This window comes from Bos indicus, chromosome 5 (assembly GCF_029378745.1).
Source record: "Bos indicus isolate NIAB-ARS_2022 breed Sahiwal x Tharparkar chromosome 5, NIAB-ARS_B.indTharparkar_mat_pri_1.0, whole genome shotgun sequence".
Lineage (NCBI taxonomy): Eukaryota > Metazoa > Chordata > Mammalia > Artiodactyla > Bovidae > Bos > Bos indicus.
Window position 1 is genome coordinate 91752255 of NC_091764.1, and position 21513 is coordinate 91773767.

At 38.2% G+C, this 21513-nt stretch overlaps 1 protein-coding gene across 6 annotated transcripts in view; it reads right to left on the reverse strand.

Moving 5' to 3' along the window:
- PIK3C2G (phosphatidylinositol-4-phosphate 3-kinase catalytic subunit type 2 gamma) overlaps window positions 1–21513 on the reverse strand; it is a 644646-nt gene that overhangs the window by 378386 nt on the left and 244747 nt on the right. For all 6 annotated transcript variants that reach the window (XM_070788624.1, XM_070788625.1, XM_070788623.1 and 3 more), the window contains 3 exons: window positions 16046–16148; window positions 11010–11080; window positions 7429–7492 (listed from right to left, as the gene is read on the reverse strand). In XM_070788624.1, the coding sequence (XP_070644725.1) occupies window positions 7429–7492; window positions 11010–11080; window positions 16046–16148 (238 nt within the window). The remainder of the gene's footprint in view (window positions 1–7428; window positions 7493–11009; window positions 11081–16045; window positions 16149–21513) is intronic.

Below are 21513 nucleotides of genomic sequence, written 5' to 3' on the forward strand. Positions count from 1 at the left end.
GGCAAGGATACACAGAAGAATACAAAAAAGATCTTCATGACCCAGATAATCACGATGGTGTGATCACTCACCTAGAGCCAGACATCCTGGAATGTGAAGTCAAGTGGGCCTTAGGAAGCATCACTATGAACAAAGCTAATGGAGGTAATGGAATTCCAATTGAGCTATTTCAAATCCTGGAAGATGATGCTGTGAAAGTGCTGCACTCAATATGCCAGCAAATTTGGAAAACTCAGCAGTGACCACAGGACTGGAAAAGGTCAGTTTTCATTCCAATCCCAAAGGAAGGCAATGCCAAAGAATGGTCAAACTACTACACAATTGCACTCATCTCACATGCTAGTAAAGTAATGCTCAAAATTCTCCAAGCCAGGCTTCAGCAATCTGTGAACCATGAACTTCCAGATGTTCAAGCTGGTTTTAGAAAAGGCAGAGGAACCAGAAATCAAATTGCCAACATCCGCTGGACCATCGATAAAGCAAGAGAATTCCAGAAAACAATCTATTTCTGCTTTATTGACTATGCCAAAGCTTTTGTCTGTCTGGATGACAATAAACTGTGGAAAATTCTGAAAGAGATGGAAATACCAGACCACCTGACCTGCCTCTTGAGAAACCTATATGTAGGTCAGGAAGCAACAGTTAGAACTGGACATGGAACAAAAGACTGGTTCCAAATAGAAAAAGGAGTACGTCAAGGCTGTATATTGTCACCCTGATTATTCAACTTATATGCAGAGCACACCATGAGAAATGCTGGGCTGGATGAAGCACAAGCTGGGATCAAGATTGCTGGGAGAAATATCAATAACAGATATGCAGATGACACTACCCTTATGGCAGAAAGTGAAGAAAAACTAAGGAGCCACTTGATGAAAGTGAAAGAGGAGAGTGAAAAAGTTGGCTTAAAGTTCAACATTCTTAAAACTAAGATCATGGCATCTGGTCCCATTACTTCATGGCAAATGGGGAAACAGTGGAAACAGTGGCTGACTTTATTTTGGGGGGCTCCAAAATCACTGCAGATAGTGACCGCAGCCACGAAATTAAAAGACTGTTACTCCATGAAAGGAAAGTTATGACTGGCCTACACAGATAATTGAAAAGCAGAGACCTTGTCAACAAAGGTCCGTCTAGTCAACGCTATGGTTTTTCCAGTGGTAATGTATATATGTGAGAGTTGGACTATAAACAAAGCTGAGCACAGAAGAATTGATGCTTTTGAACTGTGGTGTTGGAGAAGACTCTTGAGAGTCCCTTGAACTGCAAGGAGATCCAACCAGTCCATCCTAAAGGAGATCAGTCCTGGGTGTTCATTCGAAGGACTCATGTTGAAGCTGAAACTCCAATACTTTGGCTACCTGATGGGAAGAACTGACTCATTTGAAAAGACCCTGATGCTGGGAAAGATTGAGGGCAAGAGGAGAAGGGGACAACAGAGGATGAGATAGTTGGATGGCATCGCTGACTCAATGGACATGGGTTTGAGTGGACTCTGGGAATTGGTGATGGACAATGAGACCTGGCGTGCTGTGGTTCATGGTTTTGCAAAGAATCGGACACGACTGAGTGACTGAAGTGAATCAAAGCAAGAAATTATTTTTTAATTAAGGGACAGAGATTGTACGTTTTAAGACAAAATGTAATTACACACTTACTACAGTGTAAACAGGAGAAGGCAATGGCACCCCACTCCAGTACTCTTGCCTGGAAAATCCCATGGACGGAGGAGCCTGGTAGGCTGCAGTCCATGGGGTCGCTAAGAGTCAGAAACGACTGAGTGACTTCACTTTGACTTTTCACTTTCATGCATCGGAGGAGGAAATGGCAACCCACTCCAGTGTTCTTGCCTGGAGAATCCCATGGACAGAGGAGCCTGGTGGGCTGCCGTCTATGGGGTCACACAGAGTTGGACATGACTGAAGTGACTTAGCAGCAGCAACAGTGTAAACAAAACTTTTATACCTACTGAAAAATCAAAAAAATTCATGTGACTCACTTTAGTGCCATGTTTTCTTTATTGTGATGGAATAAAACCAAATCTGAAATATCTGAGGTGCAAACTGCTAATGGATGCATACTTCCATGGTGAAATGGCAAAGAAAAGGTTCAAAGTGGCTTTTCTTCAAAGAATAACTCTTATGGAGAAGCCAAGAGATATAAAGAGGCATATAGATAGATCTTAGGATACTGGCAATATTTTGTACCAAACTTATGTAATAAGATTGCCTATTCAGTTCTTTAATTTATGTGTGTGCACTCTTCATGTATTACATAACTCATTGCACAAATCTTAAGTCATCAGATTATGTCATTATTCTGATGAAACTCTTTATATCTCTCTTGAAAGTGAAAGTCACTCGATCGTTTCTGACTCTTTGCAACCCCATGGACTGTAGCCCGCCAGGTTCCTCTGTCTATGGAATTCTCTGGGCAAGAACACTGGTGTGGGAATCCATTCTCTCCTTCAGAGCATCTTCCCGACCCAGAGATCAAACCCAGGTCTCTTGCGTTAGCAGGCAGATTCTTTACCATCTGAGGCACCAGGGAAGCCCACTTAGAATACAAATTACTTTGGGTAGTAATTATCTTCCTTACTGAAGATCTTTCATTGTTTCTTCTTATTCCTGTCTGGCAGTGTTCTATACATAGGTTTGACTTTTAGTAGTTTCAATCTGCCCCTTTTTTCTGCTAAGATAGGTTCCAGTTCTGCAAAGGTGTTTTACTTCCTTTTTATCCTGACTTATCTCCTTCATTTCCTTGACTTCTCCTTTTGTGACCTTTTAGCTGGTCCATGCTACCTATTCATTTTACTCTATTTTCTAATGATTATTTTTGCTCCTTTCCCTCCTATTATATTCTGTTGTGAATGCAAACCAGTTTTGTGACATTTTTCTTTTGGATCATATACAATCCTCTACTTTAGTGACAGTGTTAAAAATAGTAACTCTAATAACAATAAATTAACTTGTACTTATCTTTTACTTCAACATTTTTTATCTTCCAGCCGGTATATAATATTAAGCACATTACATCTACTGCTTTGTTAATTTTTAACAATATTATTTTACTATCTTCACTCTAGTAGTGAATAATATAAACTCAAGGATTGATGAATTAAAGCCTACCCTGTGGCAGAATGTTTACACATACATTTGGAATCTCTGCTCCTAAACTCTTGTCTTTACTGCCACTCTGGTTAAATTATGTTTGAAATTGGAACTTCTGAAAATCCAACAGTCAGTCTGCTTATTACTAAGAAAGCTATTGTCCTAAAAATACTAAATATATATTATCAGATCCCTGTTTGCCCACTTTCTTTCTCCTTATAAATGGAATTTTTGATTTCTGTTTAGAGGCTAAAAACTGTTAGATTTTGGTCTTGAGGATGGTGTGAGAAAAGAATTATTCTGCCTTCCTCATTGAGTTAGTTACACCTGAACAATAGAGAGGGGCTTCCCTGTTGGCTTAGTGGCAAAGAATCTGCCTGCAGTGTAGGAGCCTTGGGAGACTTCTGGCTTTGATTCCTGGACCAGGAAAACCCCATGGAGGAAGACATGGCAATCTACTCTGGGATTCTTGCCTGGAGAATCCCGTGGACTGAGGACCCTGGCAGGCTACAGTCCACAGGGTCGAAAAGAGTCGGATGTAACTGAAGAGACTTAGCACAGACACACACAAACAAATGAGGTGCATAGAGGTGCCTTTTTCACTTTTTGTCTGGTTATCTAGTTGGTACAGCCTCTGAGTCATGTGCTTGAAGGTAAAATGTTTGGAGGCTCTTAGCTCTTTTTATACCAAGCAGATGTTTCATGAAGCCAACCTACATTTTGAAGCATGGCTGGATTTTTTTCAATCCAGATCCATTTGATCTACAATTAGTTCATCAGTTACTAGATCCCAGTGTAAGTGTGTCCTCAGTGATTGGGATTGCTAACTTTCTCTAAAGGTCCTACTTGGCATTTAAATAAAAATTTTGGAGACAATGCATTAGAGGCTACTAGGAGACAGCAACTTTGAATCAGAAGCTGATTCTTCCACCTAATGGAAATCTGGCTTTTCACTGCTTTCTCCTGGAGATTTACCTCTCTGTGTGCTTTATGTGAAAATGCTCTTTCCAGCCAGATTGTTAGCAACTTCAGAGCATGGTTCTGACTTTGATTTCTGTTGATTCCATTAAATAAATAGTTTAGTAATTTGTACTAAGTAAGCATTAAGTAACACCTCCGGGGAAAATTCTTTCTCTTTCTTCTGTTCTTAATTTCTCCTAAATGTTAGCAATGAATTCAGAATATAGCATGAATACGGAAAACATTCCTTAATTATTAGTAGAATAGAATAGAGGGGGGAAAATTGCTGAAAGGAAAAACTCTATGTAAATTACTTACAAAATTAGCTGTTTAGCAAGCATAAGTTAGGATACACAATCTGAAATGTGTCAAATGTAAAATATGCCAATAGCCATTGCTGATGAAACAAAATATTTGGAAATTTAAGTTATCCATATTATTCAGTAATATTCATGGCAAATTTATTTGACCTGCTTGTTATTTTGTCAAATCATATAATAATTCAAGTATGAGGAAGATAAAAACATTATTCTTCAAATTGTTAACTATTTTCAGTGTTGATGAAATGCTACTTAATGCACTTGTCAAACAAACAGAAAGTGCAATATTGTAAATTGATAATATCACAGTCTGTTCTCACTTTTTAGATATTTAGCTGTTGATGCTTCATAGGAAGAAATGTCATTTAAAAAATTCATTGGTTTACAGAGAGTTCATGTGGAAATTTGCAGACATTCTGGCCTATTTATAAAATAATTCAGATGTGGTGATAATAACTATTTGCCTGTGATAATATAAAGACAGTATTTCTTTGATGGTTTGCCAACTTTTCAGTTGTATTGGAAAAATTGCTTTCTTTCAAAAAATGATTTCTTTTAAAGTATTGGAGGCCTCATATATAAGTGATATGACCAAACCACTGCATTTGAAAATTAAATTAATTATCATGGATCTGTTATACATGAGCAGTACTAAGACACTTAGGTAATTAAAATTCATCCATAAGTAAGGTATGATAACCTCCACAGTATATCTGTGTATAGTCAAGAGCCATAAATGACATGGGAATGGAGCCTTAATATGCCCTGGGTACCTGATATATTTCAAATTCTACACTAGGAAGAATGGCAGTCACAAAGAAATAGTAATTATGACACTTTTATGAAGTTTAAAACAATATAAATAATTGTGAGTTGTTTGCACATTCCACATTTTAAACTTCCAGATTCAGGCTAGACTCAAGAAAGAGTGGAATTAGAGTGAGAGGATTACACTTTGGGAAGGAAGATGAGTTGTGTATTCGTCATCACTGTATCTTTACTTATTTACATGGAATTCATGTGTGAGTTTTGTATCTACATCAAGAAGTGTAATTTATTATTTTCAGAACTGTTTACTGTTTTTTAATATTGGGGATAGCAATTTAATATTGCTTAAGATCTGTACCCTTTGTATAGATACCAAGAGTCATTTGTTTAATGAAAAAAGAAGTCTTCACTTGTTTTAAAAACATTCTCTTACCTCATTTTCTGTAATCATACAGTATTTTATCTGTGGAAGACTAATATGTATGCTGAGCACATCAGGAGAAATGCTGGGCTGGATGAGTTACAAGTTGGAATCCAGACAGGCAGGAGAAACATCAACAACCTCAGATATGCAGATGATACCACTCTAATGGCAGAAAGTGAACAGGAACTAAAGAGCCTCTTGAGGGTGAAGGAGGAGAATAAAAAGCTGGCTTAAAACTAAATATTAAAAAAAAATAATAAAAACAAAACTAAGATTGTGGCATCCAGCTCCATTGCTTCATGGCAAATAGAGGGGGAAAAGGTGGAAGCAGTGACAGATTTCCTCTTCTTCAACTCTAAAATTACAGTGGATTGTGACTGCAACCATGAAATCAGAAGACAGTTGCTTTTTGATAGGAAAGCTTTGAAAATCTAGACAGTGTGTTGACAAGCAGAGACATCACTCTACCGACAAAAGTCTGTATAGTCAAAGCTATGTTCTTCCCACTGGTCATGTATGGTTGTGAGAGCTGAACTGTAAAGAAGGCAGAACACCAAAGAATTGATGCCTTTGAACTGTGGTGCTGGAGAAAACTCCTGAAAGTCCCTTGGACAGCAAGGAGATCAAACCAGTCAATCTTAAGGGAGATCACCCTTGAATACTCGTTGGAAGGACTGATGCAGAAGCTGAAATTCCAGTATTTTTGTCATCTGGTGTGAACAGCTAACTGAGTGGAAAAGTCCCTGATGCTGGGAAAGATTGAGGGCAAATGACAAGAGGGTGCCAGAGGATGAGATGGCTGGATGAGATCACTGATGCAATGGACACGAACTTGGTCAAACTTCAGGAGATGGTATGGGACAGAGAGGCCTGGTGTGCTGTAGTCCATGAGATTGCAAGAAGTCAGACATGACTGGGAGACTGAAAAACAAAAATCCTTCCCTGGGAGAACACACTGTAAGAAATGATTTGCTTAATAGTGACTACAATTTGGATGCCTAGTAGGCAATAGATTAGACTGAATCTATTATCTTCCCTGCCAAGCTAGCTTCTCCTACTTTCACTGTTTAGTTAATTAATGTCTCCATGTGGTCAGTCAGCCTCCAGGAATCTGGAGATAGTCTAGGCACTGTGTTCTTTTGTTGTTCACAGTTTTTCACCAAATCATGTAAATTGTACATTTTCACCTTTTATGAATCTGTCCCTTCCTCTCCAACCCCATGTTTGAGCTTTTGTCCATGCCCTCCTCATCTCTTTGGGTTAATGAAATGTCCTATAGTCACCCATCTGTCATTATGCTGCCCTGCATAATGGCTTTATGTCATCAGCTGATAAATTAGAAAATCATTAAATTGTCCATAAAATGTCCTTAAGACCATACATAACTTGGTTCCTGCTTCTCCCTTTCATCTGGTCTTTTCCTAGGCATTCACCTTGAACCTTAACATTCCAAAGTTTCAAAAGCATACAGCTTCTGACTCAAACCAGGCTATTTGCTACCTGCTCTATTACTGTTGTTATTTGCTTTAAGTTATCCCTACCTCTGACTTTCCTTCACCACACCCCTCCCCTGGCTGACACACTCATTTTTCAACACTCAGATCAAATAAGTAACATCGATAACCCTCTTTTGTGTGTCCTATATACACATAGGTCTTTCACAGTACACATGACACTTTATTACATACATCTGGTTACTTGTCGGTTTTGCCATGATAGAACGAAAGCCATTAAAGTGTAGATCCTCTGCTTTATAAATCTTTGTATCTTCAGAAATGTGCAAAGTTTTAGAAAAAGATACATATATGCTTATTGGATCAATTAAGTAAGTAACAAAAGTTAATACCTGAGTTTTCAATAAGTATTTCAGGTGGGAGTCATATTTTTGGATTACTGTTGAGAGACACTGTCTGGAAATAAAAAAGAGCTTTGTTTAAAATTGAGTGGGAAAACATTAAATTTAGCAAGTTTATCACAAGTATTGTTTTGCCCATGATTCTATAGCAAATGTGGCTTAAGGATTTCTGTTGATGTAATTTTAAATATCATTTTGCATGTCTTCCTTAAAACCTCTGTATAACTTGATAGGCTACAAGCATATTTAAAAACCTTAAAACTCCAAAGAAATTTTTGACATCTTAAGCAAGCCTCTCAAAGGCTGTTCATTATAAGAAACTACTTTTAATTCAAAATGTCAGTTGCAAAGGGATTCATAAGGAGATAATGACAGACACATCAAGAAATATTAAATATGCAAAAATTTGCAGAGAATTGCTTTCAGAATTAAGGACATATTTATCATAGGTGGTGTTGTATTTGATCCCAAACCTCTGAGTTTTTCCTGGTATTTTTGCCTTTTTCCCTAAGCTCCTCTTATTGCTTCAGCTTTATCTCTTAGGTGGAATAGATGTGAGTTGAGCAGGGATTCTTCTGGCTTCACTATTCAAAATTATTTTCCCAAACTTTATTGACTTTCCCTTCCTATTTGTCTTGAAAACTCCTGAATTGAATCAAATAATGAAATGTATAACACAAATTCACAATGTTAAAAACACACCAATATATTTTATAGTAGCAGGTAGCCCTGTTCAATCCCCCGCCCAACTCTGAGTGTCTGCAGCCAACCCTGTCGCTACACAGGCACCTGCAGCTGGTCTTCACAGCTGGGTGTGTGTGTATATGTACACGACCAGCTCCAGCAGCAACTGCTGTCTGCCATTGGTCCCTATCTGGAGGCACGGCTGAGGATCACAACAGCCTCTGCAGCACTGCAGACCTCCCACAGCACTTGCCAAGGACCACATGGTTGTGGATGCCTTGGAACCCTGTGACCTGAGCTGAGCAGACTTTGTGTTTCTCCTCCCCTCCAGACCTGGAGTTGTCTCACAATTCTGTGCTTGGTGCCTTGCACCACTACACCCAGGGTCACAGCACATTTCAGGGTACCCTTGCCTGTGAGTGAAGGTCTTTCCATACTGAAGCCAGCTCATACAGTCTAGAAGAGGTGACTGCTGCTTCCTCTGTACAGACAGCTATGCAAGGCTGTGTGCAGTGAAAGTGTTAGTTGCTCAGTCATGTTCAACTCTTTGTGACCCCATGGACTGTGGCCTTCCAGGCTCCTCTGTCCTTGGGATTCTCCAGGCAAGAATACTGAAGGGAGTTGCCATTCCTTTTTCTGAGGGATCTTCCCCACCCAGGGATATAAGGCTATGGTGCTGCTGCTAAGTCGCTTCAGTCGTGTCCAACTCTGTGCGACCCCATAGACGACAGCCCACCAGGCTCCCTCGTCCCTGGGATTCTCCAGGCAAGAACACTGGAGTGGGTTGCCATTTCCTTCTCCAATGCATAAAAGTGAGAAGCAAAAGTGAAGTCGCTCAGTCGTGTCTGACTCAGCAATCCCATGCACTGCAGCCCACCAGGCTCCTCCATCCATGGGATTTTCCAGGCAAGAGTACTGGAGTGGGGTGCCATTGCCTTCTCCGAAGATCACAAAAAATCAGGGAAATATGACACCACCCAAAGAATACAGTAGACTTCCGGCAACTGACCCCAAAGAAATGGAGATAAAAGAATTGTCTGATTAAAGCACTCAAAATAATTGTTCTAAAGATGCTCAGAGAACCAAAAGGGAACACAGAAAAAGAATTTAGTGAATTTAGCATAACAATGCAAGAAACAAAATGAGAAATTCAGCAAAGAGAAAACACAAGAGTCAGATAGAAATGTTTGCGCTAAAGAATACAAGACTGAGCCGAAGAATTTGATAAACTTCCAAGCAGAAGACTCCTTAAACTTAAAGACAGATTTCTTGAAATCACCCAGTCAGAAGAACAACAAAAAGAAGAAAGGGAATGAAGAAATGTTGTCTGTCAACTACACTTCAATTAAAAATTACTGACAATGAAAAGTTAGTGAATAAATCCTATGGGTCTCACAGTCAGTTCAGTCACTCAGTTGTGTCTGACTCTTTGTGACCCCATGGACTGCAGCATGTCATTCCTGCATGCAGTTGTCATCACCAACTCCTGGCGCTTGCTCAAACTCATGTCCATCGATTGGGCGATGCCATCCAAACATCTCATCCTCTATCATCCCCTTCTTCTCCTGCCTTCAACCTTTCCTCACACAGGGTCTTTTCCAAAGAGTCACAGGCTCCTTTTGTTTCCCTGTGCCCCAGGTAGCATCCACCTACAAGTCACAGCCCTCCACCAAACAGTTCAGAACAAATATCTGACTCCCAGGGATTCCAGACTTTTTGAAGAATTTGTCCAATTTGGTGTTTCTCTCTGCATTTGTTGATGTGGTAGTTGTTGTCTTATAAATTTATTTTGAAACACAACCTTTGATTTAATACACCATTTTGATGGGGACCTATCTGAAGCATATAATTAGTAATACAATAATAATTTAGATTAAGTGATATAAAAAGTCCTCCTTGTTTTACCCATTCTATGATTTTATGGTATAAGGCTGAATACTGGGGGGAAAGAGAAAGACATGATATTTTAATGAAAGAATGTAGCCTTTGCAAATTGCAGACAGCATTAGTCTCACTCTTTCTACTAACAAACTGAGTGATCGGCCCTAGATAAGTTATTTAACCTTCCAGAAGTTCAGTTTCCTTGATTCCGAAGTAAGGTAGTATGTATTGTTATGAGGTTAAAGGGAGAATTAGATGAGATAATGTATGCAAAATGTACTAGAACTCCAGGAAGTGATAGCTATTATTAATAGTCACTAAAACAATTTTAACTCACTTTTATATCAGGCTGTGCTTTAGAGAATTTATGACACATACCTCCCACACTCCATTTTTTGCTCATTTAGCTCAGAACAACTTTAATTCCTGATAAACTCACCCTGTAGCACTGATACCTTCTCCCAGGTTAGCTTTTTGATATGTCTATTCTTTCAAATAATACATGCATATGTTGAGATATCAGACTCAATTAGGATATGCTCATTTGCTGTCACTTGAGTTTTCCAATTTGAATTCACTCTCCTTTGTTTATAATGTACCAATTATTTTCAAGGAGTTCCAGAAAGGAATTTAAAGCAGGAGATAGTGATTTTCAGTGTATGGAAATTCAGTGATACAAAGAGCTTAGTGACACACGCACAATCAAATTTACCAAATGAATGAGGGAAAAAAATCCTCGAAAATCTAATAACTGGTAGCAGAGAGATTTTTAAATGAATGTTAGATTGTTCTGGAAGGTGTTAGCAGCTCTTCAAATGTATCTGAATAGCTGTGAAGAATAGATAATTATTAACAGAATTTGCCAAAGGGAGATATCTATTAAAAGTACAATAGCTTCCACAGTATTAGTGAAAGGATAGTTTATACAATCAACTGAAAAATATTGTGATTTGGCACTTGAGAAATCAGTCAGAAAGTAGTCTTAGAACAGAAATGAAATGTCTTACCTGGATACTTTCCAGATATGCATAAATTCTAGAAGTTGGTTCAGATAAAACTGACTGTGGTCATCTTCATGCTGTAGATAGCAGGATATATTAATATTTATAGAGTGAAGAGGAATGAATCCCAGATAAAAATAGGTCCGTAACTTCCTGCTGTCATTTTATTCACCTCTTTTGATAACCCTCATTTATCATTTTAATATTTTGTTTTAAAGACCTTAGAAGACACTTCTTAACTGTAGAAGCATTCTTTTCAAAAGTAAAGTGGAAAGCTGCTCTTTGGTTGAGGATAAACCCCAAGGACAGTTGAAAAGCATCATGCCACTAACCAAGGTCAAATACAAATTTATCCCAGGAGGAAGGCAATTTTGACACCAGTTCTCCCATGCACATGTACGTTTTCTTTACATTTAGGCCTTGGATCCATGGCAGCATAGGACTTGACAGCTTGCCACATTGGCCAGCAGACACAGAACGGAATCCTCCATTTTTCAGATTTTCCATACCTTGCCACTAAACTGTCAGGGTAAGAGAACTTCCCGTCTCATGAACATTGAGTTATGCTAATGAAAGACAACTACTGATAGGTATAAATTGCAGGAGTTATCAGATGGCATTGTATTTTTCTCCCAAGATGAGCAGAAACTGCTCATCTTAAAATAGTAGCCCCCTGATCCACATCTCTGCATTCACACAGACGCACTCTCATCTTAACTCCTTGATCAACTCTTCTAAAATGGGCACCTATGAAAACCCTATGCAGGTCTGCAGAGGAAGCAAATATACCCCATCCTCTTTGCACTTTTTCATCACCCAGAGCCGTTAAGTTTTACAGCCCAGTGAGTCCCTTAGTGCCTGGAGTGCATATAATCTTGTATGTCAGTACGCACACAATCTAATTTTAAAACTGCCTGTTAGAGTTTCTGACAGAAAACATCAGAAGGAAAACCTTTACATGGCTTAAGGTCAACGGTAAATCAATTTTTATATTGGGTTGTTTTGTGAGGAAGAGGGAGGAAGCTAAGTAACATGGAAAGAATAAGGTCACTGCTATAAAAAAGGAAGGCTTTGTATTATTAGAAATGCTAAGGAACTTGGCAACATGAGGCTTACTGTATAGGAATTTACATCCAAGGTCTCTGGTTGATGAAATCTGAAAGTGTGATAGTGATTGAGACAATTTCTTTTTCTGCAGTAGATAAAGCTAAAGTTCAGGCATGGAAAGGACAGTAAAAGTGAAGGGAAAAAGAAATTTAAAGTCAAAATACAATAAGATTTGAACTGTAATGTTTGACATTTGCCTTATTTCAGAGACTTCCCTGGTGGCTCAGTTGTAAAGAATCAACCTGCAATGCAGGAGACATGGGAGATGTGGGTTTGATCCCTGGGTCAGGAAAATCCCCTGGAGGAGGAAATGGCAACCCAGTCCAGCATTCTTGCTAGGGAAAGCCCATGGACAGAGGAGCCTGGGGAGCTACAGTCCATAGGGTTGCAAAGAGTTGGACATGACTGAGCACACATGCACTTATTTTAGAAGTTAAAACCAAAGCAGCATGTAAATAATATGACATATTTGCATCTTTCGGTATAGCATAATCATATTCATTTAAAAGCTACTTTACTTGTCTTCCAGAGATACTTTTTGGGGCAGGGGAATTGTCCTTTTTCATACAGTCACTTAAAAGAAAAAAAAATTATCTAAAGGATCTCAAAGAGTTGGAGGGAAGTTTGAGCACGTATCCTTGGAATATATTGTGCAATTTACTTTTCTCCAAAGCTGAAAGCCATACCTTTGTTTTAGTAAAAACACTAAGGTATTTTTGTTCCATTTTTTTCATACAGAAATCTATTGCTTTAAATATTCTATGAAAGCTTCCTTGAGCTATAAGGAAATCTTAATTTTATGATTAATGTCTACAACGTTGGCAATACTTTTGATCAAACCCAAAAGATGTAAAGGAAGAAAATTAAAAAAAAAAGTTTCAGTCATTCGTGTCATTTTTAATAAAGACAGGAATTTTAAAATTTTGAAATCTAGGACGATTTCTAAAGAATATCAACCTGTTTTGTGAATAATCTCTTGGAACATGAATTAAATCATCATATATCAATATAATAGGAGTCAGTTTAAAATAAGAAAGCCATCATCTAAGTTGAATTGAGCTTTGTAATGCTTTTTACACTGAAAATAAACTCTGAAATATCTCCTGAACAGTGTTGGTGTCAGTAAACTTAATAAAATGATAGTGATCATTATAGTTCCAATATTACATAGAAACAATATTGTCAAGCCACTTTTATGTTAAGTAGAAAGAAAATTTAATTATTCACAATGTTTAGCATACAGCTGAAATTATGAAAATCATAGAGAATTTTGAGATAGAAGACCATTCACCATTCCTTTAGCATAAGTTTATAAAAGAAAAAGAATCATGGGCTATTTATTTTAAATATAGCCATTCAGACCATGAAGAAGGGTTGCAAACTGTTAAACTGTTTCAGTTATATCCAGTTATATTAAATTAATTAACATGCTTATCTAGTCCTGAAAGAAGATTTTATAAAACCAGGCAATTAGTTTTTATTTTCTTCAACTATAAGACTTTCAAGTGAAATTATAATCTAACCTACTTCATGGGTAATAAAAGTTCATAACAAAAAGTGTGATATATCAGAGTGCAACATATGCATCATGTTGACATAACACACCAGTGTCCAGACTCTAATATTTTCAATATCATGAGTAAGTTTTTGAAATTTATGAATGTCTTAACTAACGTTAGGGTGATCTAATGTTTAAGACTTTGCCTTCCAATGCAGGGGATGTCGATTTGATCCCTGATTGGAGAGCTAAGAGCCCACATGACTTGTGACCAAAAAACTGAAGAAACAAAAGTAATGCTGTAACAAATTCAATAAAGTCTTTAAAAATGGTCCACATCAAAAAAATCTTTAGGACTTTCCTAGTGGCTCAGCAGTAAAGAATCCGCATGCCAGTGCAGGAGATGGAGATTTGATCCCTGAACTGGGAAGATCCTGCACACCACAGAGCAACTAAGCCCATGCCCCGCAATTACTGAGCCTGTGCTCTAGAGCCTGGGAGCCACAACTGCTGAAGCTGTAATGCCCGAGAGTGCGTGCTCTGGATAATGAGAAGCCTGTGCACCAAAACTAGGGAGTAGCACCCACTTGCCACAGCCGGAGAAAAGCCCACGCAGCAGTGAAAACCCAGCACAACCAAAAATAAATAATATTATTTTTAACAGTTTTAAAAAAGACTACAATATCATATAGTCTAACATGCTATAGTTTTTGCTTTGGTGCTGTTATGAATTGATACATGTACAGCGCTAATAACAGTGCCTGACACCTAATATATACTTAATGTGGTTAATTATCATTAAATATCCTGTCATGGCCCAGGCTTTGGGATATGTGGATACAGCTGTGGAAAACAAAACAAAGCCAAAAAAACATAAAGGTAGAATTTTGACTAATTGCTCTGACACCCACATCTAAAACGTTTGAGTATAGTCTGTAAATTCTCAGTGGAGACTCACTGACTGGTCTCTGCTTACTAGTTCCATGAATGTGACCTGAGAAAGGTCACGAGCTCCTTGGGATTCAGTGTCCTTATTGACACATGGAATTGTTGTAAATGGTAAATGTAATGTAAATGTTAAAGTTTCAGATATAAAATATATGTTCAGTACATATTATATCAAAGTAGTGGAGTTATATGCATTTAAGAATAAACCTTAGGGCTTCCCTTGTGGCTCGGATGGTAAAGCATCTGCCTACAATGCAGGAGACCCCGGTTCGATCCCTGAGTTGGGAAGTTCCCTTGGAGAAGGAAATGGCAACCCACTCCAGTATTTTTGCCTGGAAAATCCCATGGATGGAGGAGCCCAGTAGGCTATAGTCCATGGGGTCGCAAAGAGTCAGACACGACTGAGCGACTTCACTTCACTTCAAGAATAAACCTTAATTTACATGAAACTGAAATATTAGTGATTTGTGAATTACTACCAGTGACATTCTTTTTAGCAATTATTCAGCTTCTAAATAAGAGTAGGAGTTAGAATTATACATTTTCTCCTCCCCCTGTTGAAATGAAGTATGATAATTTCAGCTTTTTCATCAGCACCAAGGACAATTTGAAGATGTTTATGATTATTAATATTAAGGATATTAGTTACTTTATAATGCTTCTTTGTGGAGATTTCAGATGCATAGCCCTGGAGCCGTCAATGCCATCTGAGTTGAGTATGAGTTCCAAAAGATATTTCTAAACAACTCTCTTTTGGCCTCATTATGTTATGTTCCACATAGATATACTGCAAACTAATGCACTACCTGACACTTTTTATGATGAAGCACCCCAAACTAGAAACAAAAGTCATGCCTTGGAAATCTGTTATCTGAAGTAGATGACAGGGTGATGGGAGTTTTGCTTAAAGTAGGTAACTGGAAGATTCCATAGATAAAAACTGCTAAAATATCAAAGTTTACTGCATACTGTGCAATTTAGGTTTGATGTAACTCAAGACATCACACAGGGAATAAAATTTATATCTAACAGCATGAAGCTGTCATTAAAGCACAGTAATTCCTTTCTAAGGAGTTTTATTATATATATTATAAATACTAATCTGTCCTGATTTAAACTGTGTTGATATTACCATTGTCTTCAAATGGAGCAAGAGTTGTGTTTTTTTGCTTCCTTCAATGGTTTCCCCATCACATATTCTGTCCCATTCATTTACTAGTGGATTCTTGTATGAATAGGATAACATTAATAAGTTACTCATAAATGACTTTTCAAGAGACCACTTGATTTATTATACTGAGGTTGCAGTACGCTGTACCTATAATTGCTTTAGTCCAAATTGTTAATAGACATATATTTCATTATGTTTAAGTAAATATACTCAAATATTAAGCCATGTAATCCCAAAATGGCAACAATCCATAAGGATGGGAACACTGTCCTTAAAGAACCCATTTGCTAACTGATGCCAATGCTAAGAAAGTCTCACCTTTCGAGATAATGTTCCTGGAGTGTCTCTCTTTTTCTGTAGATGAAGTTGAATAACCGATTTATTTTTCTGAAATACTCTGTGGCTTCCCAAATAGTGATCACTGAAAGAGAAAAAAAAATGAACATAATTATTCTCTTACTATTCCCCCAGTGTATGTTTTCCTCCCTGACTCTATGTCATTTTATTTTAAGAACTTACTCTGATAAAAGTTTAAATATATCTGTACTTTTCTGTCTTTCTACCTCCCTATCATGGTTTTCCAGGTGGCTCAGTGGTAAAGAATCTGCCTGCCAATGTAGGAGACATGGGTTTGATTCCTGGGTCAGAAAGATCCCTCCTGGAGGAGGAAATGGCAGCCCACTCCAGTATTCTTGCTTGGTAACTCCCTGGACAGAAGAGCCTGGCTACAGTTCATAGAATTGCAAGGAGTAGGACACCCGAATGACTGTGCCTTAACTATCTGTCTATCTGTCTCTCTATACATCTATATCTCTATAGATTCTCTCTATACATCTATATCTCTATAGATGTATAGAGACATGTCTCCTCATATTCAGTTTTAAAGACAAGATATACTTATTTTCAAATTCATTGTTAGAAAAAATGACTAGACACCTTTAGAATGGATATGATAAAGAATCCGTATTCAGAGTTAGTTTTATCCGGCCATCTCAAAGCTGACCACAGCATGCTTCTGGGAGGTCTAACTGATGCCACAAAATGTATGAGGGGATCACTGTAACAAGGAAGCAGAGTCATGTGGTAGAAATATCACAAGAGTAGAGACAGATGTACTAGCTCCTTGACCTTAGGCCAGTTAAACTATCTGAAACACAATATTTTTGTTTTAGAGTTGGGATATTAATGTCTATGTCAAAGGCTTGACAAGCAGATTAAATAAAAAATATTACACATTTCAGACATTTTTAATGGTGTAATTGTATTTTGTTTTCCTCCCTTCCTTGCTTCCTTCCTTCCATCCTTCCTTCCTTTCTTTCTCTCTCTCTAAATATTTCCTAATCATAGGTGGAATAATGAACAAAACAACCTATTGCTATCCATCAGTTCAGTCAGTCACTCAGTCGTCTCTGACTTGTATAGGGCTCTTATATTGTTCCTTGGATTGTTTCTACTGTGAATTTAGACATAAGACATGGCCAGTGTATTCCCTGAGTTTCTGGAATCATTGATTTCTGCCTTCCTCCAAGGGCTATTCTCATATTCTATCACATATATTTAGGTTCCTCTTTTCAATTCCTCCAACCCCAACTCTTTTTTTTTTTTTTTCATGCTTCAGTTCAGTTCAGTTCAGTCACTCAGTGGTGTCCCACTCTTTGCAACCCCATGAATTGCAGCATGCCAGGCCTTCCTGTCCATCACCAACTCCTGGAGTTCACTCAGACTCATGTCCATCGAGTCAGTGATATCATCCAGCCATCTCATCCTCTGTCATCCCCTTCTCCTCCTGCCCCCAGTCCCTCCCAGCATCAGAATCTTTTTCAATGAGTCAACTCTTTGCATGAGGTGGCCAAAGTACTGGAGTTTCAGCTTCAGCATCATTCCTTCCAAAGAAATCCCAGGGCTGATCTCCTACCAAGGGACTCTCAAGGGTCTTCTCCAACACCGCAGTTCAAAAGCATCAATTCTTCAGCGTTCATCTTCCTTCACAGTCCAACTCTCACATCCATACATGACCACTGGAAAAACCATAGCCTTGACTAGACGGACCTTTGCTGGCAAAGTAATGTCTCTGCTTTTCAATAAGCTATCTAGGTTGGTCATAACTTTTCTTCCAAGGACTAAGCGTCTTTTAATTTCATGGCTGCTGTCACCATCTTCAGTGATTTTGGAGCCCCCCCAAAAATAAAGTGTGTCACTGTTTCCACTGTTTCCCTATCTATTTCATGCTTAGAGTTCTGAAGTTCCTCTGAAGTTCCTCTTCCTATTTTGGGAACCACTTTAAGAGTGGTGACCCATCTTGCTTTCAAAGCTTCCTTTCCTCAGTATGTTGAAGTCTGGGCCCTGGATCCCAGTGCAGTGAATTCAGCCTCAGATATGGCTACTGCTTTCTTGAACTGCCTATTTCACCCACTTGTATATATGTCCCAGAGAAGCAATGGCACCCCACTCCAGTACTCTTGCCTGGAAAATCCCATGGACAGAGGAACCTGGTGGGCTTCAGTCCATGGGGTCGTGAAGAGTGGGACACGACTGAGCAACTTCACTTTCCCTTTTCACTTTAATGCATTGTAGAAGGAAATGGCAACCCACTCCAGTGTTCTTGCCTTGAGAATCCCAGGGATGGGGTAGCCTGATGGGCTGCTGTCTATGGGGTCGCACAGAGTCGGACATGACTGAAGCGACTTAGCAGTACATACATCCCTCACTAGGGTTGCCAGAGAAAATAGATGACCAATAAACATGAATTTCAGATAACAATGAATAAACATTTTTAGTCTAAGTATGTTTCAAACATACACTAAGAAAAATGGAAATTTTTGAAATTCGAATTTAACTGAAAATTCTGTATATTATTTGCTAAATGTGTCAGTTCAACCCCCTTCTAAAAGTCAGCCCTAGTTCTTCCCTTATCTTTGCCTCAAGTGTGGTGAGGAGAGGGGTAAGATCTGGGTAATTTTCAGATTTTGGGAGGAATTTTTTCCCCTATAAATTTTCTTTTGTTTTTTAAAAAGGTTATGTTATAGGAATATATTCTCAGGGAAAACATTTGAATTATACTAAATTGTGCACAATAAAAAAGACCTTAAAATTATCCTCTTTCCTTTTGTCCAAAGCAATAGTTAACAAGAGTTTATTGCACTTAAATAAAAAAAAGAAAGAAAATAGGCTGAGATAAATGATCAAGCACACATACATTTATGTTAAAAATAAGATCATTTTTATTTTAGCTGGGTCTCTAACTTGTAGCTAAATTTCTTTAATTTATTTTTGGACACTGCCTTTTTTGTTTCCGGCATGTCGCATGGTACTCAGGATCTTAATTTCCCAATCTGGGAATCAAACTCGTGCCCCCTGCAGTGGAAGCACAGAGTACCAAGCAATGGAACGTCAAGGAATTCTTGAGACTTTGCTTCTTGATCAGAAAATTTAAACTATTCTATTCATAGCAATACCATCTACTGTATTATTAAAGGTTTATATTAAACATATTTGTTTAAAAATTTTTCCCATTATTCTTTGGGATTATTTGAACCCTGAGTCTCTTTTCCCTCTATCTTTAGAGGCTTAGAAGACATAAATAATTTTAATCTTCTACTAGTTATCTATTTTTTTAGTAATACGTATCTTAAATCTTTTCCACTTCAACATCAATTTAATCATTATTTATATCACATTCTCAAATAAATCTTAGAGCTTAATATGACTTCATTTCTATTTCATAATATACAGTTGCCCAAGAAGAGATAATTTCAATTTTTTCCCAGATTATTTTATAATTTACTGGATGCAATAAAAATATAGTAGATCAGTTGATCCAAAAAGTTAGAAATGGGAATTATAAAAAAGATAATACAGTTTATTTTTAAACTAAAAATAGTTAAATAGCCTCTCAATAACCAAAGTCTTGAAGCTAGAATAAAGTTGGTGATATAGGATGAAGCATCTGTTGATTACAATTTTGTGTCTTCTGGCATAAAACAAATCTATAATTATCTTTAATTTTCAGCTCCAGTTTCCAACCTGAATGGAAAATTGATTTAGATTCCTGTGCTTATTACTATAATCTTTTGAAGTTGTTTTCTCCACACTTAATTCAGTAGTAGTGGTTTTAATGATCTATCTGGAATGTATTTGTTGAGTAAAGAGGGATTTACAGATCCAATTTTAGACATTTTTATCAATATAACAACAATTTGCCCAAATATTCTTAAATTAACAAGGACATTTTTTTTTTATCTCTGACCTTTTGTATTTAACACATGAACAATTTTCATAAATATCCGATGTTTCTGTACTCTAAATACTTCATGAATCCATATATTTATTCCTGTCCAGTACCAAATTGCTTCAATTATTTAACTTTCTATCATATTTTGAAGTTTGGAAATAAGGCACAACCCTGCGTCCAAGCAGTGGTGGCTGCGCCAGAGGGCCTAGAGGAGCTACTCCACGTTCAAGGTCAAGACAGGCGGCTGTGAGGAGATAGCCCTCATCCAAGGTAAGGACAGCGGCTGTGCTTTGGTGGAGCAGCCATGAAGAGATACACCATGTCCAAGGTAAGAGAAACCTAAGTAAGATGATAGGTGTTGCAAGAGGGCACCAGAGGGCAGACACACTGAAACCATAATCACAGAAAACTAGCCAATCTGATCACACAAACCACAGCCTTGATTAACTCAATGAAACTAAGCCATGCCGTGTGGGGCCACCCAAGATGGGAGGGTCATGGTGGAGAGGTCTGACAGAATGTGTTCCACTGGAGAAGGGAATAGAAAACCACTTCAGTATTCTTGCCTTGAAAACCCCATGAACAGTATGAAAAGGCAAAGAGATAGGACATTGAGAGATGAACTCCCCAGGTCGGTAGGTGCCCAATGTGCTACTGGAGATCAGTGGAGAAATAACTCCAGAAAGAATGAAGGGATGGAACCAAAGCAAAAACAACACCCAGTTGTGGATGAGACTGGTGATAGAAGCAAGGTTCAATGCTGTAAAGAGAAATATTGCATAGGAACCTGGAATGTTAGGCCCATGAATCAAGGCAAATTGGAAGTGTTCAAACAGGAGATGGCAGAGTGAATGTCGACATTCTAGGAATCAGCGAACTAAAATGGACCGGAATGGGTGAATTTAACTCAGATAACCGTTATATCTACTACAGTGGCCAGGAATCCCTTAGAAGAAATGGAGTAGCCATCATAGTCAACAAAAGAGTCTGAAATGCAGTTCAGTTCAGTTCAATCACTCAGTCGAGTGTGACTCTGCGACCCCATGAATCGCAGCACGCCAGGGCTCCCTGTCCATCACCAACTCCTGGAGTTCACTCAGACTCACGTCCATCAAGTCAGCGATGCCATCCAGCCATCTCATCCTCTGTGGCCCCCTTCTCCTCCTGCACCCAATCCCTCCCAGCATCAGAGTCTTTTCCAATGAGTCAACTCTTCGCATGAGGTGGCCAAAGTACTGAAATGCAGTACTTGGATGCAATCTCAAAAACGTCAGAGTTATCTCTGTTTGTTTCCAAGGCAAACCATTCAATATCACGGTAATCCAAGCCTATGCCCCAACCAGTAATGCTGAAGAAGCTGAAGTTGAACGATTCTATGAAGATCTACAAGACCTTTTAGAACTAATACCCAAAAAAGATGTCCTTTTCATTATAGGGGACTGGAATGCAAAAGTAGGAAGTCAAGAAACACCTGGAGTAACAGACAAATTTAGCCTTGGAGTATGGAATGAAGCAGGGCAAAGGCTAATAGAGTTTTGCCATAAGAATGCACTGG